A 22,417-nucleotide genomic window follows, 5' to 3' on the forward strand; every position below is an offset into this window, starting at 1 on the left:
AAACTCTATATGCAGAATTAACTGAACCATGAGCTGTGACCCGAGGCTGAAGCCACAACGGACCAGGCCGCTCCATGGCCAAAACACCAGTGGCACACTTTCAGATATCACCACAAGGATGAACAATCATTTGAGAAAGTAGCCGTTAAGCTCGCGTTGCGCTGTCACTGGAGCTTCAGCGATGAAAAGTAAAGTCCACGGCAAACGCGACAGACACGGCTAATGCATGGGCTCATTCGGGCTTATGTCGCATTACTTTTCCTCGTGAAAAAATGGGCGGCTCTGATTGCTTGTGCCTGAAGCAAGGCATCTTCAAACTATGGACGCATGTGGATCCAAACTTCCATTGCAGTAAGATGATTTGTCAGCATTTCATTGCTGATAAGGAGTATCATTGCGTAGGGACATCTATTCGATAGCAATGCGACGCTTCATAAATAGTGCCGGATGCACGAGATTCCATAGAACCATCGCCGCCACCATCATCGCAGCATCCATCGCAACTACACACGACATGAACCAAAATGCAATAAAAGGAGGGCTGGAAGACTTACCGACAAACCGCTCAGTGACCATATATCTTCCAAATATTCCATAACTGAGCTCAAGGGTTCTGTAAATCGTTCTACGAAAGTGAGACATTAGTCGAGTTGAGATCTTTTGCACGAATGGCTTCTCACCGAACGAGGATACAAGTCATATCGAACATCAGCGCTAAGCTCAATACGAGGACCTGCTTGTCCCACGGTGAACGAGGAATGATCGTTCCTTGAGAGCTTTCCACAGCTTCGCTGCTCGGTAAATCGAGAGAATGTCGGATGAAGAAGAATCCAGAGAGGGTAAGATACAGGACGAGGGCGACTAATACAAATAGAATGGTCAATAATGAGATAGATATGGAGTAAGATCGACAAACAAAGGTGAATAGCAACGCCAGCCAGGACGACGTTGACGCCCTGTTGGATTTTTATCAGTACAGAGGGCCTGTGAGGGGGAGCAGAAGCGCGTACCGTGTTGACCTGGTCCAAATCGAGGCCTGGAACGGCCCCTAGGGCGACGCCGAGACCGACTGTCATAACGATCGCGGCAACCACAGCCTATGGTTCGAGTCAAACGAACGTGCAATATTCCAACGGCTAGGGCACTTACGAAGAAGGCGAAGATAATCAGGTCTAGAAGAAGGTAAGATAGCCAATACACCAGGAAGAGAAAGGATAGCTCACAGTAGCGAGGTTTGAGTGGGCTATACCATGGTCCCAACCGCTGAACAATCCGAACGAAGATCACGATATTTGCAGCGAAAAGGAATACTGGGGCAATCATGAGGCAAAAGTACCTTGGCCAAGAAGGTCAGAAAAATGAAACAAGAAGGATAGGTAAACGCACTGGACTTCGAAGGGCCGTATAAGAAAAACGTTGTTATATGACCACAACCGGCAGCTCCATCCGATAATCTCAGCAACACCACACAGGAAAATAGTAGGAAAGACCCATAATTGGCGAAAGGCGATTGCCTGGACGAAATGAAGAGCTAAAGGAGAGATCAGTATTAAAAAAGAGCAAGAGCAAGAACGCTTGCCCGTTGAAACTGAGAACAAGACCAAGAATACGATACAGTCAGTTTGCTCGGGCACATAACCGTAAAGGCTGATCGGTAAGCGGGAGATAAAAGCGGCGGAGTCCATGAGCAAAGAAAAGGAGAACTCGAACGCAGTGGTCTCTCATGTTTTTTATAAGATAGTGACCCATGACAATTTGAGCTTGTCCAGCCGAATAATGGAGAAGAATGGGTTGGCACGAGGCATTTGTTTTTTTTTTCTTTTCATTCTCCGAGAGAGAAATGAGACCGGTGCGAGGAAGCATGTGCTGCAATCTGAAGGTAAGAATAGTACAGCAGAGCAGAAACGTTTATGCGTACCCGAAGAAGTCTATCCTCCGATATCGCATCGTTTTTGCCGTTATTGTTCGCGTCATTCACAATCGGCCCATGATGCATTGATGTCCGAGGACAGAAAGAGGAAACTGCACTTGTCGTAGAGCCTGTGGGCTGGCGGCTGAAGGGCTATTCAATATTCTCGTCGTCATGCGTAAAAAGTCAAAGCTAACGCACCATTATCCAAACCGTTCAGGCTGCTAGCAACGCTTGCAGAAGGTTTACCGGAGCCTAAAATTTGTGCGTAGTATTTCGAGTGGACGTCGGAAATGATTGCTGTGATGATTACGGTATCCCGGGTATTGTCAGATGGATCATGCGATTCGAGGACACGGCTGAAGGCGAAGGCGACGGCTGACGATGCATGGTTCGTGGAGTGGGATGGTGATGGTAAAGAAGCAAGAAGCGATCCGAGTCAATTTCCGTATGGCCGAAGTTTGGTTGAAAAATCAGGTAAAATGAGGATAATTTTGGTCCCGAACTCCGAAGCCGATGACGCCGCGGCACATGCCGCTTCTTAAGATCAAACCGCTTTGTGTACGGTGTCCATGACGGACCAGCCTAATGACTCGACGGAGAGTGCGCCTAGATTTTCATCTAGAGTATCATCATCAGCTTGTACCCGCTTCTCTATGGTCAACGTGATCCGACTGGGTTCAGACCTTCTTCCCCGATCAAACACAGATCCACTTCCAAAGATCACCTAGCATTTTCTTTTTCATTTAACATATGATATTCCATGCGAGATTCGCAGTGTAGAAATGCAACACTCTGGCAATATGTTGTGTTTCTACAACGGACTGTTCGGTACCGATGAGCATCAATTATCAATGGTGATTTCCCTACCAGATCACTTGTGCCACGCGTTCAGATACACCTAAAGGGCCCGCCGCCTTTCGCACGCTAACAATACAAAACCCAAGTCACTAACGGGATAGTTACTGTTCACCGATGGTGATTGAGCTTGGGGGGCGCTGAGGAAGGATTCATTTATTAACATAGCGGTGCGCGGAGGTGTCCAGCGAGGGAGATGGGCTGTTCTAGTAGGCTACTTAAGGGGATATATCTAACGTAAACGAAGAAAGATCTAAACTACATTGTAAATGATGATATGCCGTATATGTAAGGGATGAAAACATTCCACAATCCGCAAGTCCGTTTCGAAAACAATGAATAAGGATACAGTAGGTTATACAAAGCCATGAGGAGTGAGCCCACGTCGAGACGCGATCGTGGGTGGTAATGATTAACCATACTAGAAAAAAAATCAGTACGGCAAAGTAGCATACGAAGGGAGAGCTCACACATCAGATAGATAATACTATCGCAGGAGCCCGCATGGCTTCCAGAAATTTGAGTTCAAAGGCTAGCGTATCCGAGTCAACATCGACGAACACACGAAATGATTGAAGCACGACTTACGCCATTGGCGCCATTGCTAACATCTACAACACAATTAGGACAACTAATCATACGAATCAAGTAGGCACACGTACGCGAAACGAGGCACATATACGCAGCAATCATCTGCCTGCGATTCTCTACATAGGCAACGAGGCACATCTCGCCTGCTGCCCAGGAATATCCTGGTCCCCAGGATCGTTGAGGTAAATGAGGAAGGTACGGAGGCATGAGTAGATGTAGTATAGCTCCCGATGTGCCCATTTAAGTATAATTTTTCACGTCCGAGTCAAAGCAAGTCATAAAATGCATTCGACAGCTCAGCACGGGAAGACCTATCCTGAGTCATACAGTTGGCACAAACGGCAGTGAGACGAGTAGACAGCACTGGAGTCACACAGAGGGAAGGCAGTGCGTCAATGCTATTTATCACCTCTGAGTCACGCGTAGATGGGGGCCCAAGCGTCTATATCCTTATGTGTCAGCTATGATCAATGCTGTCGTATAATGACTCACCAGCGCGCCTAAGCAATGCGCCACCCGGAGTCTACGACGTTGGGATGAGCTCGCAGCACAGTTATGTCGGGTAGAGAGGCTGCGAGACAAGGGGACCCAGTCAAACACGTTCCACAAGAAATCCTGCGGATGCATAACGCCCAGATCCATAGTGCCCCAAAATGAGGGGCAAGACGCTACAAGCTAGGGCTGTGTGCCACGATCCTTAGCGCGATCATATCTTCTTTTGATACGACCAGCAGTGCCTTGCGTTCAAAACTTTCCTAGGTCATCATTGCTGAAGAATGGAGTGATGGATAAGAGTCGGATTGTAATTTGAAATAGACGCCTCGGCATATTGTCACTACGCCCACGTGATTCGGTACCGCGACGCGTTATTTAGAATGACTCCTACCAGCAACTCAACCGCGTTTGGAGGATTTCTCATTTCAAATGAGGTGGATTTTGGGAAGGCGAAACGTTAAATTAAGGATATTTTTGTGGTCAGGAAATGGACATCTACGTATGAAGGATTCACCGTGTAACGCCATTCTAAGGATTTCGCTTAGGACTTCAGATGGAAGACGGTAGTTAGGCATGTGTCGGGAGGAAAATACAAGAAAGTAAGATTTCATCGGAGTCCTTCATTTCGTTGGCACAGCATGATTCACTTCAAGTTCAGAAGACACATACAGTGATCATGTAGATCTTCGTGTTGAATGAGCAACCCGGATCTCTGCAGTGATGTCCTCTTTACTTTCTGGTGGTTTATCAGCACCTCGTAGTATACTAGTTAGCGAGAAAAAATGGAGCTTTATTAGGTAATAACTGACCCTTTCTTTCGCAACTTCGTCATTGGTCTATTGCTGTAATGATATGTCTTGAGTACCCCCATTCAGAGAATAGCCTCCAGAACAGCGTGCAATCTTTATCAAGTAAAACTGAAATCAACAGCGCACACGACTCTTGAGGTCTCAGAACGTAATGCGACATGGCGATGGTGAGAGTCGAGGTGAAATAAGCGAAATTCGCCGAGTCCCGACGTATATTCCCCTTAATCTCAACCACCAGTCGTACCGCTATGAGAATATGCGAAAATATGTACGTTGTTGTGTATTCCTACGGATACGACTGCCGTCGGGGGAAATTGTATATTGCACCATACATATATACGTCGATAATCTTCCTGAACAAAACGAGCATCCCAATGACCTGATGTGTAGGGGCTACCCGCGGTCGTGGTACAAATAGAGATGTCGAAGCCCTCATCTTTCAGCGTTCTAAGCTGTGTAGTGTTCTCTATCCCAAGTCCTACCAGCACCATATCAGTCTCTGCCTCGAGAAGCAGCGACTTCAGAGCACCGCAGTTCCATCTCGACACAGCCATATCCGTAAACACTGAGTCAATGGATCCAAACGAGGTTCCTGAGGTATTCCTCTGTACCACGACCTTCAGAGATTCCAGAAGAGGTATGATACGATGATGGCCGCTTTCGGTTAATTCATCCATACGGAGGGTAAACTGTTCAAATCCTCCAATGGCGTATTCATAGTCCCACCGCAAAAAACAAAGTTCCAATTGAGTGAGCTCTGGCGTAGAAGCAAGGGTTTGAAAAAGTAAGTCGGTCATGTAAGAGCCCTCAATGTGCAGATAGCGGAGAGAACATTGAGACGAGGTGATCAGCGTATTGATGGCATCGTCTACGTCGCCCCGTTCTTCAAATTGAGGCCTGACAGTCAAGCTCGTCAATCTGGGAAACTTCATTTTTTTCATGAAGTAGGTTGAACAGGTGGTGAGAGACTGCAGTTCGGCGTGGACAATTTTGTCCGTCCACGACTGGAAGTGATTGTAATCTTCTGGAATCTCCGAATTGAAGTTCAGTGCTTTGAGGTGAGGAGACAAGGACAAGATTTTAACGAGGATCTTGGATCGACCATATTTCTTCCGGATATCCGTCAGTGATATAATCTGAGACCGTGGAAGCACAGTGTTTTCAACACTAAGTCTGTCGAAAGATACCTCCTTCAACGCTGGGGCTTCATTGAAAGCCTTTACTAAGGGTGAAGGGGTAGGGGGGACGCCGGGACCTTCATGCACCGTGTCGACTTCGGACGTGCCGATATGTAGTTTTGACAAACGCGGAACGTTTCCTTCCACGGCTTCAAGCATCGGTATTAATTCACAAGGAACGCAGATTGATACATCATTCCATCTCTTCGAATCCCTCATGACAATTTGGAATAGCTGTTTGATGGTTCTCTTCGTCGTGAAGTCGACCTTGCCCACGGAAATATTGAACACGATGTTAATATCACGCTGGTTTGATCTGGAGAGTATGGTGGATAAAAGTGAAGGGGGGTCTTCTCGAGGGCATGGGGTTAAGACTTTACCCGAGACACCAATAGTCACGGAACTGTCGTCGATGAGAATAGAGGTCCAGATTGTCGGATCTCCACACGCAGCAGATCTCCACGAGCTGCATACGTGGCTGAGTGCCCATGGACCTGTATGAGTCTCTGACATGTTGAAAAAGTCACCCCCTAATGCTAGGCCGAATATTTGGCTGAGGACCTCGGGAAGAAGGTGGGAGTTCGGAGTCGAAGCAATGGACTGCGATATAGTACCAAGCTGTCTGCGAAGTTCTTCGTTTGTTTTCTCTAGAGCGGCATGTTCGGAAGGAGGCGCATGCGATTCTCGTTGCAACGAATAGCAGCGCCAATATCCTCAGCGACTTCACTTTGTGTCTCTGAAATGAAGTCAAAACTAGATAATACTCATTGTAGAGATGAAAGGACACACTTGGAAGGAGATAACCTTTGCCTCCACAGGGAGGGCACATTTTTCTTTGATCCATCTTCTCGAAAGAACGAGTATCGAATATCTCAACGGTGTTGGTGTTGGTGTTGGTTGGTGTTGGTACCGGCACAAGGTCCCAATATGGAACGGCCGGGCCCACAGCCCAAACATGGCAAGCCATGCGCTGTGGCCACGAAGGCTCATACCGTTGTGATCACACTGTTGAGTGTGTCGCGCGGAGTAGAGACACATCGCGGGGTGTATAAGGAAGCAATACAAAGGACAATGTAGAGGGACAGCATTAAAGTTTACGGAAAACATCAAATACATATTTTGCTAAAGATCCACAAGTCTTATCTATCTGCTGCGAGGAGTGTACGAGTCCCATCATACCCGGATACAGAGGAATACAGCAATGATGGTGTTGACTCCATCTCAGAATCTCGACGGCAAGGGAATGGGAAGAAGTCAGTAAGTGAATGAGTGCCTTCCTGTGTGCGGGAATAGGCGCATTCAGACAATTATCGAGCGAAAATTCGCAACGGCAGACTTGCAGACAGCACTGTGGCACGAGAGCTAGTATCGGTAGAAAGATAGGACAGACTTGGAGGACGTTTCAATGAAGGAATTGATATCCATTAGACACAACTTCACCGCTGCCATAACATTATCTATATCACCTAGGATCCGTGGTGGAGCTGCTGTAAGACACGGGCAAGGTCAGATAACGAAAGCTCTTCACAGGGTACACAATTAAATCAAAGGGAACATATCTCGCTCGGAAAGAATTGTATCGTGTTGGGATTTTGCCGGAAAGTTCTAGAAGGAGCAATCCAGCATCATGCCGAGAGTTGCTGAGTAAGCACGAGACTAGTAGAAAGTTGTAGTACATTCTAGATTACATTGCGAAGTAGTATAAATACAGGCTCTGTAGGAGCCTAGGAATAATAAGTTCATATCAACTGGCCTTACCAGCCAGGAGTCTACCCTGCGCAACACCGAGGATTCCAACATATCGAAACCGGTGGAACTGACGAGTCGGAAGGACATAGTAGCGGAAGGCGACGAAAGAAAGACATAAATTCAGACCAACAACCATCGAAGGCTGTTGAACACCACGGACGATATTACTGCGATCCAAGTCGTAACGGAACAAAATTCAACAGGAGTACCAAGAGCCAACCAGGAAGCAATTCGAGAGCGCGTCATGGAACCAGGTAAGGGATTGTTCCAAATTCCAAACAATGAGACATGTGCGTCAGCGATGACGACAAAAGAACATGTTAATAAACAAGAATACATAACAGACTCGGACATGGCGCACAGGCCATGCGCTGCATGGAGAGGGAGATTACAGGTCAGCAGCGGGCGAATGAAAGATGCTAAACACAATGGCAGCGTCTGACCCATCCACCGACAAACATTGACAAGGAACCAGACAGCGGGAAGGGAACGTGAGCATCAGGCGAGCATAACTGACAAGGTCCGCCATTTCCCTGAACAGCGTGCCTGTAGCAATGCTCGAGCCTTAGCCCATGAAAACCACAAAGCGGAAACCGAGTACAACCAAACAGGCAAGCTCCTTCGAAAAAGAGACTGCCTGCGGACGGAACACCGAGTACCACCAAACTGGTGAACTCCTTCGGAAAGGAGGCCACCAGCGGACATAACAACCGAGTACCACCAAACTGATGAGCTCCTTCGTAAAGTAGACCATCAGCGGACGTAACAACCGAGTACCACCAAACAGGTGAGATCCTTCGCAAAGGAGACCACCTGCGGAGAGACAACCGAGTACCACCAAACTGGTGAGCTCCTTCATAAAGGAGACCACCAGCGGACGTAACAACCGAGCACCAGACAGACCAGATCCTTCGCAAAGGAAACAGCTTGCAGACAAAACAATCGAGTGCCAATGAACAAGGACATGGCGGTCAGTGCGGAAGTGTGGTGGCGGTCAGCATAGAACGGTCGATTGGTGATGGATACAATGCGAGGAAGACCGTGCTTAGGGCGTGGAGTGTACAAGCCCGACGAGTGGGTCTCGGCAATAGAAGCGGACAAGGTGGATGTTATCGAGGGTGAAGTCCTTGTTTGTGAGGGTTAAATGTTATTTAGTGGTGGTAAAGATGAAACAGAGGTCATTGCGTGTTTAGTCCTAGATAGCCCCTAAACAGGGCCCCCGTGGAAATATTTGTTGTCTTGCAACAGGTGATCATTTCCGTGATATTCATGTAGTACAAGCGATATCGAATCCTTGTACTTATCTTCTATCTATCCGCCTACGCCCAGTGATCAAGCTCCACACCTGGATCTACAAAACCTACGGGAGAGCATTAATTCCAGGCTGAGGTCGATAATTACGGTCGTCATAGAAATACACAAGTTGCTGCCATGGAAGTAAGATGTAGGTTCTAAACGCCAGTCCTTGTAAAGTAACGAACACCAACATCGGTGCCATCTCGAACACTCTGATCATATCACAGTTCCGCATCTCGGTATCGGTACATATCACGAGATGGAGGCTCACAAGCCTTGGAAGAAGGCAATAAACGCCGAAGAGGTCATCTACCATGTTGCGTGGCAACTGGAGGAAGACGATATTCCACTGGTTCGACTTTTGGGCTAGTCGCAATAGTAGTACCCGCATGATAAACGACTGATAGGGATCGGAGTATCCTTTCGAGAAATCCACATGTAGTGAGAGATCGTGTTGACCTGCCCGTGAGAGTACGGTGGAGAGCAGCGAGAGAAGATCGTGCCGTTGACGAGGTATAAGCATATCGGAACAAGGACAGTGTGGTTGGGAGTATATCGAGGAGGAAGCGGGATAATTGCTGCTTGTGCGAAATGAGGAATCGTTGAGAATTATATTGGACCATAGGCATGGATAATCAAGAGCAGCAGCCCGCCAGGAGCTGCATACGTAGGCGAATATCCAAGGGCCTTGGCTGGTTTCACTGAAATTGAACCCAGTTTCGTCCAAAATGGAAAGGAAGATCTTTTTTAACACGTTCGGGGGTAAATCGCCAAAACCCTTGGTCGTCGCGGTTTCTTGCTCTGAGGATTCCTCGACATGTAGTCTCTTCCATTGTATAGCTAAAAATAGTCAGATGGTGTACTTTTATTCGACAGTCTCCTCACGTTCTCCGGTAGATCCACAGATCGAACAGGAAATGTCGCTGGTCATTAAGAGTTCCTGATGGATGATGTAAAATTTCAGCGCAAATATGTAGGCATATGGCCAACGTCGTACCTTGGAAGTCAGCAGATGACTCTAATCAGATACGTTGAACTGCGAATGTAGGAGAAGATGAGCATAGAGAGCACGTAGCGCTATCTTATATGGCACAGACAATGCTAAAGACAAAGATTGCCACTTGGTCGAATTTCAAACGTTTGTGCTTCGACGGGCCCAGGCTTTCAGTTGAAAGGCTTTTTTCATTAAGCTTTATGAGTATCGTTAAGTAAAATCCAAAGGCTTATTGTGGGCAGTGAAAGGTACCTTAGACAATGAAGTCAAAGAATATGATCGCATCAACCGTAACTTGTGATGCGAAGGGCCGAAAGGTTTATCGAGCTCGGAGTTTTGAGGTAATGAGTAGATCTCGGATAACCCATGACCTGAGGTTCAGGAGACTTCAAGTTGAGGCTTCGGAAGAGCTGTAGTAGACAAGTAGTAGATCATCGTCACAGATAACGCAGGGCTGACGTCTTTGAGCGCCAGAAGAGTGTTTGTGTTACTATGAAGACGACTATTGCTGCCGGACGAGGTCCAGTTGGAACAAAGCGTGCAAGAAGCGTGTCAATCCCAAGGAGAGCCTCACGGCAGAAGAGAGCCGGGCTACGGCTGCACGAGGCACAGGAAGGTAAAGCCAAACAGGAACACATAAAATGACAATTCCTCTCTCAGTCAAGACCAATGTTCAACATCAACTCTCGGCCATGCCCTCATAACACGATAATGGGGCTGGTATCTTGTACCATATACCGGAATTTGCTCTGGAGACGATTGTACCATTCGAGGATCATTTGAAGGTCATTGAGGACGGGATGCGGTATGAAAATTCTGTTATCTTATCGTTGCATGGACTTACGGTCACAGGTCCAAAATTTTTGTATCTCGCACTCGATTGTCTCCTCCAGACGATACCAACGCATATAATCAAACTTGCAATTTCAGCCTAGGTCGCAGAATGACACGTTCGTCTTGGTGAAATTACGGGGATAGAGGTGTGTTTGTTTTTTTTCTCTTTCGTATTCAGATTTACTAATTTGCGACCCAGCCATGCCAATGGCCGTACAAGACGCGTGCTACTTTGGGTACAATGGATAGGCCTTGACTGTGAAGGCGGCTGAGCAAGAACCATTCCAGTTGTGATGAAGAAAGAAGTAAGCTGGTATGTCTTCCAGGGCTGGCTCTGTCGTCGCATATTAATGCTATCTAAGCAGGCTATATGCACATACGGACGCTTCTCAGGCGATTCTGTCGAAAGTTTTCGTGGTACTTCCTGTCTTTGTACAGATGTAGGACCTCGGACGGCTAGGTTCAATACTGTCAGGTAGGTTTAGAAGTCAGTTCTCTGTCCTTCTATTTCTAAATCGTGCTAAGGAACCGCAGTTGATGCATTATCCTTCCGGATTTCTCTTCGAAGCCATATTTTGTGAAGAAACCGTTATCTAATCGTTATTGTTCATCGTACATTCCGCTCGATATTGTAACGAAAATCGATTATGTGGGTTGTTACAGCAATTTTAATCAATGATTCGCGCAAGGAAATACACTAGATATCTGAACCGCGCGTTTCGTGCCTTCATATCCAGGCTTGGTTGCCAATTGAAGGCTCACTGAATCGTTATGATTGGGAGAAAAAGCAACCGCGACCTTTGGAGGTATGAGAGAGAGCCAAGTAGTCTGCATTGAAATACAGGGCTGGGCTTATTCCAACTAAATGGCTGGCGGAATGATCCTGGCACGTCGGAATTTTTTTACAGCAGCAGTACATCTTTCTCGGTATGTTTCTTGTCATTCTCTTTGCTATATCTGTGTTTTTTACCCCCTGATTACACAGGATGATAATGCACTTCGTCGTGATTTGTTCGATGAGTATGGTCGTCTTCTTACCTTTTCATCAGTACGAACAGGCAGATATACAATCGATTTCAGGGTGAAGACCAATCTAGGACCCTCGATTCATGCTAAGAATCCCAGCTCGTAGCTTTGAACGTCCGCTTGATTCCACCAAAGTATAGTTCCTGCTGCTCCCCATAATATATGCTAACCATGTCTTCGCTAGCTGTATATTATCAAGCCCCATCCGGAGCTTGCTTGAACAAACTCTATAGCGATATACCTGAGTGCTCATGCAGCAAACGGAGATCTCGGGTTGGTTCCTGACCAACCTACCCTTTATGTCAGGTTTTCCCGGAGGCCCGAGACAAAGACAATACCACATCATCGGATGTTTGCCCTCTATGGCGATGATAGTCGTACATTTGGCGGTTGAATGATACTGAAATTTCGATGACGGGGCCCGCCGTCACACGGTCAGAGGTCTAGCCTGATTGCCCCTCTTTCACCATCCACGCTGTGGGTGCAAATTCCCACCTAGCCGATGATATATTGTTGGTGGTCTAACATTCGACGCCGTCATTGGGCCTCCGCGATATCATGACATCTAGCACTCTCGTAGTTAACGCCTCAACCGGCGTCGAACTATCCTACATAGACAGCGGTGCGCCGGCTCAGTCGTCGTACATCACCATTTTTGCCATTCATGGTATGATCTTTGCCAGGGGTGAGTACCGTCCTGTTCTCTTTCTGAACGCGATGCTCAACCTGCGCCACATCTTCAGAGATCTTCCAAAGAGTGATCGACCTTGCTCCATCCAAAGGTGTGCGGGTCGTTGCGCTGAATAGGCGTCCCTTCCCTGGTTCGACGCCACTCTCCGCGGAAGAACTCGCTATCATCCAAACGGGTGGTACAGACGATTCTCAGCGCGAGGCATTTGTCGAGGCTCGAGGACATGAGATTGCCATGTTTATCGATATCTTCATACAGAAATTCAACCTCCCGCCCATCTCGAGCGGTGGCGGCGTCGCACTTCTCGGATGGTCTCTCGGAGCGACCTTCGCTCCCATCGTGATATCAAATGCCGATACCCTTCCGGAAGGCGTCCGCCACCGTCTAGGCGATTATATGCGCTCATTGATTCTTTATGGTACGCATTATCATTTCAAGGGATAACCCAAACTCAATGATAAATGGCAGACCCCGCCCCAATCGCGCTCGGTTTACCCACTCCCAAGCAGAACTGGACGTTCCTCCTAGATACCTCTGTGCCTGAGAACCTCCGCCTACCAGCGTTCGGTCAGTGGTGTACGTCGTATTTCGACCACGCTGACATCGTCGGGCGTGACCTCGACAAACTGTCCTGGGTTCTGGCTTCCCCTCATCGTGTCCCCACATTCTTCAATGACTTGCCTCTGTCCATTCAACGCTATGGGGAGGATGCAGCGACGGACCTGCCATTTTTGATCTTCTTCTCCAAGCAAATTCTGGGAGCGTATCGTAAAGCGTTCTTTGACGCAGAAGTGTTCCCGGGTATGAAGAGGGCGTTTGTCTTTGGAGACAAGACGGGTGCTTTTGGTATTGCTGGGCTGTGGGCGGTACAGGGAGTTGAGGTCTGCGGATGCGAAGCCGGTGAAATATAAGATTATCAGTGGAGCTAACCATTTTGTGTGTATTTGTCTGTTGAATCTTCATCCCATGTTTCAAACTGAGACACCTTTGCTAGGTGCACTGGGATGATCCGGAAAAGGCACTGGATACGTTCATTGACATGGCATAGGCCGAGACGCAAAAATTGTTCTGTTTAACGATATATGCATACTAGGAACGTAAACCATTTAGTGGAAAGTTCAATGCTAGCTCATGCTGTATTAGTGTTGCAACCATCACAATCTCTGGCGGTTTGAGGCTATGGTAATTAACAGAACTCTGTTACTCGTGATGATAGCATATGCAAGAGCCCGGAGTGATAAATATAATCAGTAACTCAGCTCATTTTCACTCACAAAAAACATTCCCCAGGTACGTTAATGTACCTGCCATTTTTACAACATCTGTAGGAGCATGAAAGAAGATTAATAGGTTTCTGAAGTAGTTCTCGTATCGACATTCAGATGAAACGTAGGCCAGACGACTCTCCGTATGGTCGGGGGAGTGGGACCTTTGGACTCATCTGCCCGCCCGAGGAATTTGTATGCAACGTGGAGTTTGTGAATTATGTTGCCGAAGTGTATGGAGTCATTAACATATTCTTGCAGGGAACGGGCGGTATCCGAAAACAATGAGTCGTAAGTTGTATCTATTGAACTCAGAACAAGGGATAAGTAAATTACGCTCATCCAGAAGTAGCCATTGGAACCTGATTTTTGTGGTTGCGTGGTTGTTATTGGGGTTATTTCTCCTTACAACGGTGCTCATATGTGGGTGTCGTCGTCGACGGTGCAAGGTCACGGACATAGAGTTGATGGTGCTTCATACAGCGACTTCACAGAGAACAGTTCTAGAGAGTAGAAAGAACGAGAAGATGATCGTGATCTCTGAAGATACATCCCCTGCTCATAGTTATGATTAAACTGGCACAGAGGACCGCGAAATAGATTTTGCTGTACGTACTATGTTATATCCTTCTAAATAATATTCCGGCCTGCTCGAAAACTTAAATTACATCGATCTGCTCAATAGAAGAATGTCACGTCTATCAACTTTAGTGTATAATTTCAGTATCAAAAGCGTTATACACCAGAGTTCTTATTGGCTCCCAACAAGGCAGCAAGTTTTCGGCGTCCCGACAAACACTAACAGACTCCCGCTTTCTTGCCCTGAATGGACTCCGGAAAGAGCAGTGGTCCCATGTTATGGTGGACCATTGCATGAGAGCTAGAGCTATAATTTGAGCTGGCTGTAACGCGTCTGATACCACAAGCTGTATATGTACGCGAATATCCAATGGCCTTGCATGATGTCTAATATCTATCGCTCGCGACAGATGGCACGTTGAACCATGATACAAATAAGAGACCTTCTTGTCGTTGTATTGTTCGATGCGCTCACCTGAGAGATTTAAAGTGTTAGGTAGACCACGACAAGCAGATTAACGTTGCACTTGTCGCCCCAAGGGTCCGGGACCAATCCTTCAGAAGTGGGAGCTGCTTCACATTTGTTGGGCCCACTACATGTTGTGATGAGTTAATATGCTTGAACTTCTGGAGGCACTCTAGCATTACAACAATGTTGACCATCGCTGCCAGTCCCCGGACGAAGCAAAGCTGAAATGAAGCGCAAGACCGTCAGAGCGTGGGAGAACCGGCTAGATGCGGCACAGGAAGACAATCACAAGCACCAACAAACATCACGAACTTTTCCTTCCTCCCCCACTGCTCAGCTTTTAGCGCGTCCTCCTTGCCTTTTCTACCTGCTTCCGTACCCCCGATGGTGAGGTTAGTACTCCATACTTGAGAAGGATACATCGTCAGCGAGGATCGGAGGCCATCAAGAACCACTTGATGCTGGATGGTGGGGCATGGTACGCACATTCTTTTACTCCGTTGTTGCGTGAGCTAACGGTGACCTCAGACCCAAAAATCTTGATACAACGGTAGTCTCATCGGAACAATACCAATCACGCGTAGGAAGTATATTGGTGATTTCGTTCCAGGGTGCGTTTGGTTTTTCTTCTGTTGGGCTCATGTGTATTGAATTCATCCCGAGTGCTAGCTGCCTTGGGAGTTGTGGAACCCTTCGAGAATAGAGTTGAGCCTCGACCATGAAATTAGCTGAGGAAGGCACGATTCGGACCCTAGTGCGATGGAGAAAGAGTTGAAAGAGCCGGTACGCCTTTTAGAGCGAGCTCCGTGGTCGTGTGTTGATGGTACCAAGCAGGATATATGCGTTACCGTCTGCTTCTCAGACGACCCTCAAAGTTTTTGTAGGGCATTGGACGGCTAGATGGCAACTTGCCCTATGAGAATGGTTGCTGCAGATACCTGTTTTGTGTTCAATTCTATACGGGAGAAGTTGTAGATGGATCTAGAAGTCAGTTTGTCGGACATTTCCTTTCTAACCGGACCTTACAAGTCGTTCTGCAGGATTGAACATATAGCTAGCCTAAGCTGGCGGAACCATGCGATTCTTGCTACGTTATCATCTAGCTAGATGTTGTATTATACGATTGATCCTAATCGATATCATTCATCACCCAAACTTTTTGACACTACGCGTAAACTAATTACGCGGATCGCTAGAATGTCACTCCCCAGTTGTCGCGATATTATACTCCAAAAAGCTGCGGTTTTCTTCGAGTTGGCGATCTGGATGTAACTGTTTTTGCCTTCATACCTAGGCTCGCTGGCTCATTTGTTGAGTCACGGAAGTTTCATTCCTGAGGGAGAGAGATCCATGTGGTTTGCATCGAGGGCTGGGCTAGTTCGACCTCGTTGCCCGGAAGAATGAGTGCTTCGGCTCAGCCACCAGAGCTTATTAACTCAACCTCAACTGCGATAGCTTGGTTTTTAGCGGTTTTTTTTTTTTTTTTCATCTCTCCTTGTGTTCTTCACTCCGGACTTGGTTTGAAAGTCTATACTGGGGGCGATAATACGCGATGGCTTCGTATTGGCTTGGTCGAGTGGCGTGAGATTTTCCATTCGTGATATGACCTTTACCAAGGGTGAGTACTGACCTGTTCTCTTTCTGAACACTATGCTCAGTTGCCTACGCCAAACTTTCAGAGATATTCTAACAAGTGCTTGACCGCTCCATCCAAAGGCGCACGCATTCTCGCGTTGAATAGACGCTTTTTCGTGGTTCGGCAACACTTACGGAAGAACTCTGAATCACACCGTCGTCTGGGCAATTGCACGCGTTTACTGACCCTATACGGTGCATCTTGTCCTTCTCTAGGAGACACTGAAATCTGATTGAATAAGAATTGTAGAACCCGCCCTAATCGCACTCGGGCTACCCACTCCCAAGCAGAACTGGACATTCCTCCTAGATACCTCGGTGCCCGAGAGCCTCCGCCCACCAGCATTCGGGCAGTGGTACACGTCATTTTTCGACCACGCTGACATCCTCGATAAGTTGTCCTGGATATTAGCCTCCCCTTATCGTGTTCCCACATTCTTCAATGACCTTCCTCTGTCCATTCAACACTATGGGGAGGATGCAGCGGGCGGACCTGCCATTTTTGATCTTCTCGAAGCAAATTCTGGGGCATATCGTAAAGCCTTCTTTGATGCTGAAGTGTTCCCGAGTATGAAGAGATCGTTTGTCTGTGGAGACAAGACGGGTGCTTTTGCTATTGCTGCGTTGTGGGCGGTGCAGGATGATGAGAAGGAGTTGAGATCCGCGAATGCGAAGCCAGTCAAGTATAAGATTATCAGTGGAGCTAACCATTTTGTGCATATTTGTCTGCTGAATCTTCATCCCATGGTCCAAACTGAGACGCCTTTACTAGGTGCACTGGGATGATCCGGAAAAGGCACTGGATACGTTCATTGACATGGCATAGGCCGTGATGCGAAACATGTTCCGTTTAATGTTAAAGGCATTCAAAGAAAATATGAAATCACTAAATTACAGATCATAATCCAAATCGTACTTGCGAAGTCAGGGATATGGTTCTAAGGATCCTTGTCGGTCGGTGGACCATGATGGCATATTTGCGACGTTCTAATTTATTGATTGGGAGACACGACAAGCCCTTTTCAGCGCTTTTGATCGCGTTTTGGATCCCTCAAGAGGGTCTCCTCCAAGTGGCTGCTCGTCTGATGACAGCGAGGCCTCGTAGCTCTGTCCCTTTATATGTTCTGAGGTTGTGCTGATCGTTTACGGTTTTAGGCCAGCATAGGTACACAAGCAAGAGTTTATAAGCGCAATTGTTGACGGACACCTGCATTCAAGAACTCCATCCTTCCACGCAGCAAAGGCTCCCCTGGTACGTCAAAGTACTATTGCCCGTCATTTTAAAGATTCATTGGGTCCTGAATGAAAATAGGCTTCCGAAACAATTTCTTGTTTTAGCTTTGAATGGGGCATAAGCACCACCCTCCGCCACCAAGCGAATCAGGCGATATTACATTTGGCCAAGGGGCTGGGGGAACCCTGGCAACCCTGGGACCATTCGTACGGGCCTGCTATTCTGACGAAGCATCCGGATGCGTCAGGTTCGTGAATCACGATATGGAAGTGCGTAGAGTGATTAACATGGTCGTGCAGAAAACGAGCCTCATTTGAATACAATGAGACGTAAGTTGTATCCATTGAACAAGTGGCAAATCCTGATATTTATCCAGAAGTAGCCATTTTGACCCGACTATTATGATTGCGTGGCTTTCGTTGGGGTTACTTGTTCTCATAGCCCTACTCATATGTGGTTGTCGTCGACGTCGCAGGATTGCGGACATTGAGTCAAAGGCGGTCTATGCAGCTCTCTTACCCATAGAAGATCTGGAAAAGCTCAGAAGATGATCGTAGTTGCCGAGGATGCGCCGCCTGCCTACAATCTTGATTTAAGAGCTACAGATGACGCTTAATAGATTTTTTACACATACTATGGTATATCATTTAATTAATAGTAAAGGAATTTTGAGAAAAATGAATAATGTCTATCTAGCACTCGCCCGGAAGTACCAGGAAAACTGTCCTTAGTACGTTTCCAGGTAAATCGTGAATATCCTTGGAAATTTTCCTTGGAGAGTTCTTCAACTCGCCGTTGCTCCATTTGAGTGCCCACAAAGCTGAGAAGCATTGGTTAAACCATGACAAACAGATTAACATGATTGCGTCGGTGGCCCCAAGGTTCTGGGACCAGGAAACCTTCAGAGGGAGCCGCCCAAATTTCAAAAATTTCAAATTTGTTGCCCTACGTGATCTGCGGAGTCAAATTTCTTGAGCGTCTGGAAGTACCTTAACGTTAGGACTGTTGGAATTATTGCAGTGGGAGGCTTGCAGTAGGTATAATACTGAATTGTTAGCTACTAGAGCTCCTAATGAGCTCCTTATATACTACGAAAAGTATCTAGAATATTCTACCAAAAGTACTAAATATATCTAAGTATCGTGACAAATGAATAAGCCGAAGCTTCGGGAATCTTCTAGCATGAGCTTGAAGTTGCAAATCCCAACAAGGACGAAGTTCACTACTGCTACTGTATGAGGCAAAGTTGAAACGAAACAATTTGGAAGCGGTTTGAACGAAGTCGGCCGCATGCGGCACAGGAGGACGATGTCAAGCACTAACAAATATAACGAGCTTCTTCCCGTCCTTCCCTCAGCTCTCAGCGCGTCTCCGTTGCCTTTTCAACCTGCTCCCGTATCTACGACAGTGATGAGGCTAGTGCTCTGTACAGAAAATACATTATCAGCGAGAATCGGAAACCATCAAGAGCCAGCTGATGCCTGACCGCGAGGCGCAGTACGCACATTCTTTTATTATGTTGTTGCATGAATTTACGGTGACTTCAGGCCCCAAAATCTTGATTTCTTGCTCTCTATGGGTTGCTCTTGCTGCTATCACGACGGTAGTCTCATCCGAACAATACCAATCACACGTAGGAAGTATCTTGGTGACTTCGTTCAAGAGTGCGTTTAGTTTTTCTTCTGTTGGGCTCGTGTTTATTAAATTCAGCTGTAGTGCTAGCCATCTCGGGAGTTGCGGAACCCTTCGAGAACAGAGTTGAGCCTTGACCATGAAATGGGCTGAGTAAGTCATGGTTCGAACTCTAGTGCGATGTAGAAAGAGTTGAAAAAGCCGGTGCGCTTCCTAGAGCTAGCTCTGTGGTCGTGTCTTGATGGTATTAAACAGGATATATGCGTTACTGTCTGCTTCTTAGGCAACCCTCAAAGTTTTTGCAGGGCATCGGATGGCTAGGATGGCAACGTGCCCGATGAGAATGGTTGCTGCTAATTGCCGTTCTGTGTTGAATTTCACACCAGAGAATTTTTAGATGGATCTAGAAGTCAGTTTCTCGATCCTTCTCTTTCCAACTGGAACTTACAAGTCGCTCGGAAGGATTGAACATATAGCTAGCCTAAGCCGGCGGGATCATGCGATTCTTTGCGGTATCATCTGCTTGGATGTTGTGTCGTATGATTGATTCTAATTGATGTTATCCATCACCCAAACCTTTTGACACTGCGTGCGGATACTAATTACGCGGATCGTTAGAATGCTAACCTCCGATCATCGCAAGACGGCGTAAAAGCGGGGTTTCCTTTAAGTTCGCAATCTTGACTGAGTGGTTTGCGCCTTCAAGCTTCATGCCCAGGGTTGTTTTCCCATTTCTGAATCACCAAAGTTTCATTACTGAGGGAGAGAGATCCATGTCGTTTGCATCGAGGACTGGGCTAGTTTGACCTCGTTACCCTGAGGAGTGAGTGCCTCGGCTCCGGCCACTCGGGTTTGTTATCATGGCATCGTCATAGTTTCCTTTTGGCATTTCCCTTCATCACTCAAGTTTATGCCGTAGAGGAGTGAGGTTTGCCATTCATGGCATGATCTTTATAAGGGTGAGTACTGACTTTCTGAACACCATGCGAAGCCCCTTACCCCACACTTTCAGGGGTATTCCAATGAGTAATAGATCAAGCTCCATCCAAAGGCGTATGTTCCGTTGCGTTAATAGGCGTTCCCTCCCTGTTTCGACGCCTCTCTCCACGAAAGAACTTAGCATCTCTCATGCCGGCGGCACCGATGATTCCCAGCGCGAGGCATTTGTCGAGGCTCGAGGGCATGACATTGCGCTCTTTATCGGTATCTTTACACAAATATCAATCTCATCCATCTCGAGTGGTGGTGGCAGCGCATTTCAGATGGCCGCTCACTGGCGGCACGACTTTCATTCCCGTTATGACATCAAGGGCTGATGCACTTCCAGAAGACGTCCGTCGTCGTCTAAGCAATTATATGCGTTTGTAGACCCTTTATGGTGCGTCCTGTCTTCTTCTAGGCATCGCTGAAATGATGGAATACCAATTGTAGAACCCGCCTCAATTGCACTCGGGTGACCGACTCCCGAGCAGAACTGGATATTCCTCGTCGACAACAAGGTGCCCGAGAACCTCCGTCTACCCACGTTCGGGAAGTGGTGCACGTCCTACTTCGACCACACTGACATCATCGGGCGCGACCTCGACAAGCTGTCCTGGGTATTAGCTTGACCCGGTGTTCCTGGGTATGAAGAGATCGCTTGCATGTGAAGACAAGGTGTGCGCATTTGGGATCACTGTGATGTGGGCGGTGCAGGATGACGAGAAGGAGTTGAGGTCTGCGGATACGAAGCCGGCCAAGTACAGGATTGTTGGTGGGACTAATCATTTTGTACGTATCTGTGCATCATCTTACATCTCGATTCTAGAAATAATGCTCCGTCTGCTAGGTTCATTGGGATGATCTGGAAAAGGCACTGGACGCATTCGTTGCTATGGCATAGACTGCGATGTGAGACGGATTCCATTTGATGGTCAAGACATACTAGGGAATCTGAAATCACCAAGAACGCTTAAGCAGGAATTCCGCGGAATGAAGACAGTCGTAGAATTCAATACTTTGTTGATCAGTGGAAACGGTGGCATCTTCCCATCGTCCTGATCCATTGATGCGACAATGGGAACTCGCCGCTCTTCTCACTTCCTCTGTCCCAGCATGGAATGTTTTGTATGGCACCAGAGGAACACGTCTAAATGGATGGTTATCTGATGACAATACAACCGAATAGCCTTTCCCCTTTATATGTTCTGACACAGTGCTGGATGATTCTTACGGTTTCAATGGTTCATAAATTCAAAGGAAAACAACCCCAGGGGATCGTTAACTCTTCAGCATTCTTACAAGCTGCCATTCCGATCAATTTCCTTCAGTATTAACAACACAAAACATTTCCTTCGCAGGGTTGCAAACGGTTTTATATCAAGCTACTACCAATGATATCCAGAATTTCCTCTATGCATGTACTTCTGTAATCGTTTCTCGCCCTATTTTCTCGGTACTCATACCCTTGCAGTTTCAGCGTAGACTGTTAGATATCCAAAGGAGGTCAACAAACAGCGGTGGCTTGCCTAGTTTTGGAATTGGCCATTCTACTCATGGATTTAAGAGAGACGTGATGTCAGTTTATAACCCTTTGAACCGCTTTTCCCGATAGTCTCTAATATATCGGCACAGAAAGCAGACGCTCGTAACCTGTTGCGATAGCAGATCAAAGTCAGTTTCATGTATGCCAATTCGATTCGAAATCTTATAATTGGACCCTTCTAGCGAGTCCCAGTCGTCCACAGAAGCTATATTGAGAATAGCGGTTGTCTGGGGAGTCGCGACGGTTTGCGTAGCATTGATGCTCCTCTTGATCTCTGCAGCACTTGCCATCTATCGGGCAAACACACGAAGGCGCAGTGGTGCTTCCATAACTTTGCAGCCTTTCCTTCTTGCTTGGAAAAGGCAAGCAGGCTTAGGCGCCATAGAATTCCAAGAAAAAGACTTTTATCATACCCCTGGCCCTGAGGTGGGGCAGGGACGGCTGCTGTCTTATTGTCCTGAAACGCTTCTTGTATAGTCGTTGTCAATAACCTCGTATTCACAATCGGCTAGCTTACCGTGTTGCAATGAGCCACTACCGCTGGAATATAATAGCTGAGTTGTATGTTTCAGACAGTATAAATGCTCTTGTACTTACTTCTTATTGTACTGTGTGCAACCGACGTTCGAGTTGGACCGTTCCTTCTTAG

At 47.0% G+C, this 22,417-nt stretch overlaps 7 protein-coding genes across 7 annotated transcripts; 3 read left to right on the forward strand and 4 right to left on the reverse strand.

The window, feature by feature from the left end:
- Positions 1-7: 7 nt before the first annotated feature.
- On the reverse strand, positions 8-1,941 carry EV420DRAFT_256866 (RTA1 like protein-domain-containing protein). The gene is made up of 11 exons (XM_060481446.1): positions 1,919-1,941; positions 1,580-1,866; positions 1,387-1,531; positions 1,224-1,336; positions 1,150-1,172; positions 1,011-1,097; positions 917-956; positions 681-861; positions 555-625; positions 216-503; positions 8-161 (listed from the first exon to the last, which is right to left on the reverse strand). Exons 2-10 carry the CDS (start codon positions 1,683-1,685, stop codon positions 409-411), a joined length of 861 nt encoding a protein of 286 aa, XP_060332381.1. The 5' UTR covers positions 1,686-1,866; positions 1,919-1,941; the 3' UTR covers positions 8-161; positions 216-408.
- A 2,940-nt stretch (positions 1,942-4,881) lies between these two features.
- Positions 4,882-6,807, reverse strand: EV420DRAFT_1673449 (uncharacterized protein; the record flags this gene model as incomplete). Its single annotated transcript, XM_060479113.1, has 2 exons — positions 4,882-6,487; positions 6,630-6,807. 2 exons carry the CDS (start codon positions 6,805-6,807, stop codon positions 4,890-4,892), a joined length of 1,776 nt encoding a protein of 591 aa, XP_060332382.1. The 3' UTR covers positions 4,882-4,889.
- Positions 6,808-7,582: 775 nt separating this feature from the next.
- On the reverse strand, positions 7,583-8,228 carry EV420DRAFT_1535883 (uncharacterized protein). The gene has a single exon (XM_060472846.1). It carries the CDS (start codon positions 8,034-8,036, stop codon positions 7,710-7,712), a length of 327 nt encoding a protein of 108 aa, XP_060332383.1. The 5' UTR covers positions 8,037-8,228; the 3' UTR covers positions 7,583-7,709.
- Positions 8,229-8,492: 264 nt separating this feature from the next.
- On the reverse strand, positions 8,493-9,978 carry EV420DRAFT_256935 (uncharacterized protein). The gene is made up of 3 exons (XM_060481447.1): positions 9,883-9,978; positions 9,771-9,825; positions 8,493-9,725 (listed from the first exon to the last, which is right to left on the reverse strand). The coding sequence occupies exons 2-3, from the start codon at positions 9,814-9,816 to the stop codon at positions 8,950-8,952; spliced, it is 822 nt and encodes a 273-aa protein (XP_060332384.1). The 5' UTR covers positions 9,817-9,825; positions 9,883-9,978; the 3' UTR covers positions 8,493-8,949.
- Positions 9,979-11,964: 1,986 nt separating this feature from the next.
- EV420DRAFT_1332722 (uncharacterized protein) lies at positions 11,965-13,700 on the forward strand. Its single transcript, XM_060468827.1, has 4 exons — positions 11,965-12,424; positions 12,483-12,848; positions 12,899-13,366; positions 13,425-13,700. Exons 1-3 carry the CDS (start codon positions 12,298-12,300, stop codon positions 13,339-13,341), a joined length of 936 nt encoding a protein of 311 aa, XP_060332385.1. The 5' UTR covers positions 11,965-12,297; the 3' UTR covers positions 13,342-13,366; positions 13,425-13,700.
- Positions 13,701-16,295: 2,595 nt separating this feature from the next.
- EV420DRAFT_1641603 (uncharacterized protein) lies at positions 16,296-17,164 on the forward strand (the record flags this gene model as incomplete). The annotated part of the gene is made up of 3 exons (XM_060477260.1): positions 16,296-16,319; positions 16,402-16,573; positions 16,629-17,164. The coding sequence occupies 3 exons, from the start codon at positions 16,296-16,298 to the stop codon at positions 17,162-17,164; spliced, it is 732 nt and encodes a 243-aa protein (XP_060332386.1).
- Positions 17,165-20,372: 3,208 nt separating this feature from the next.
- Positions 20,373-21,126, forward strand: EV420DRAFT_1478776 (uncharacterized protein; the record flags this gene model as incomplete). Its single annotated transcript, XM_060469534.1, has 4 exons — positions 20,373-20,576; positions 20,717-20,842; positions 20,901-21,014; positions 21,073-21,126. 4 exons carry the CDS (start codon positions 20,373-20,375, stop codon positions 21,124-21,126), a joined length of 498 nt encoding a protein of 165 aa, XP_060332387.1.
- Between the last annotated feature and the right edge of the window lie 1,291 nt (positions 21,127-22,417).

This window comes from Desarmillaria tabescens (assembly GCF_030435595.1).
Source record: "Desarmillaria tabescens strain CCBAS 213 chromosome Unknown EV420scaffold_13, whole genome shotgun sequence".
In the NCBI taxonomy this organism is placed as follows: Eukaryota; Fungi; Basidiomycota; class Agaricomycetes; order Agaricales; family Physalacriaceae; genus Desarmillaria; species Desarmillaria tabescens.

Bases quoted from the DNA above. Each gene is read 5' to 3' on its own strand.
- EV420DRAFT_256866 (XM_060481446.1), bottom strand. From the start codon at position 1,685: ATGGACTCCGCCGCTTTTATCTCCCGCTTACCGATCAGCCTTTACGGT. The intron at 1,173-1,223 runs GTGAGCTATCCT...ACCTTCTTCTAG, and splicing joins CCCACTCAAACCTCGCTACT to ACCTGATTATCTTCGCCTTC. The intron at 862-916 runs GTTTGTCGATCT...TATTTGTATTAG, and splicing joins TGGCGTTGCTATTCACCTTT to TCGCCCTCGTCCTGTATCTT.
- EV420DRAFT_1535883 (XM_060472846.1), bottom strand. From the start codon at position 8,036: ATGGGTCAGACGCTGCCATTGTGTTTAGCATCTTTCATTCGCCCGCTG.
- EV420DRAFT_256935 (XM_060481447.1), bottom strand. From the start codon at position 9,816: ATGACCAGCGACATTTCCTGTTCGATCTGTGGATCTACCGGAGAAC. The intron at 9,726-9,770 runs GTGAGGAGACTG...GACTATTTTTAG, and splicing joins CTGTGGATCTACCGGAGAAC to CTATACAATGGAAGAGACTA.
- EV420DRAFT_1332722 (XM_060468827.1), top strand. From the start codon at position 12,298: ATGACATCTAGCACTCTCGTAGTTAACGCCTCAACCGGCGTCGAACTA. The intron at 12,425-12,482 runs GTGAGTACCGTC...CCACATCTTCAG, and splicing joins TGGTATGATCTTTGCCAGGG to AGATCTTCCAAAGAGTGATC. The intron at 12,849-12,898 runs GTACGCATTATC...GATAAATGGCAG, and splicing joins GCGCTCATTGATTCTTTATG to ACCCCGCCCCAATCGCGCTC.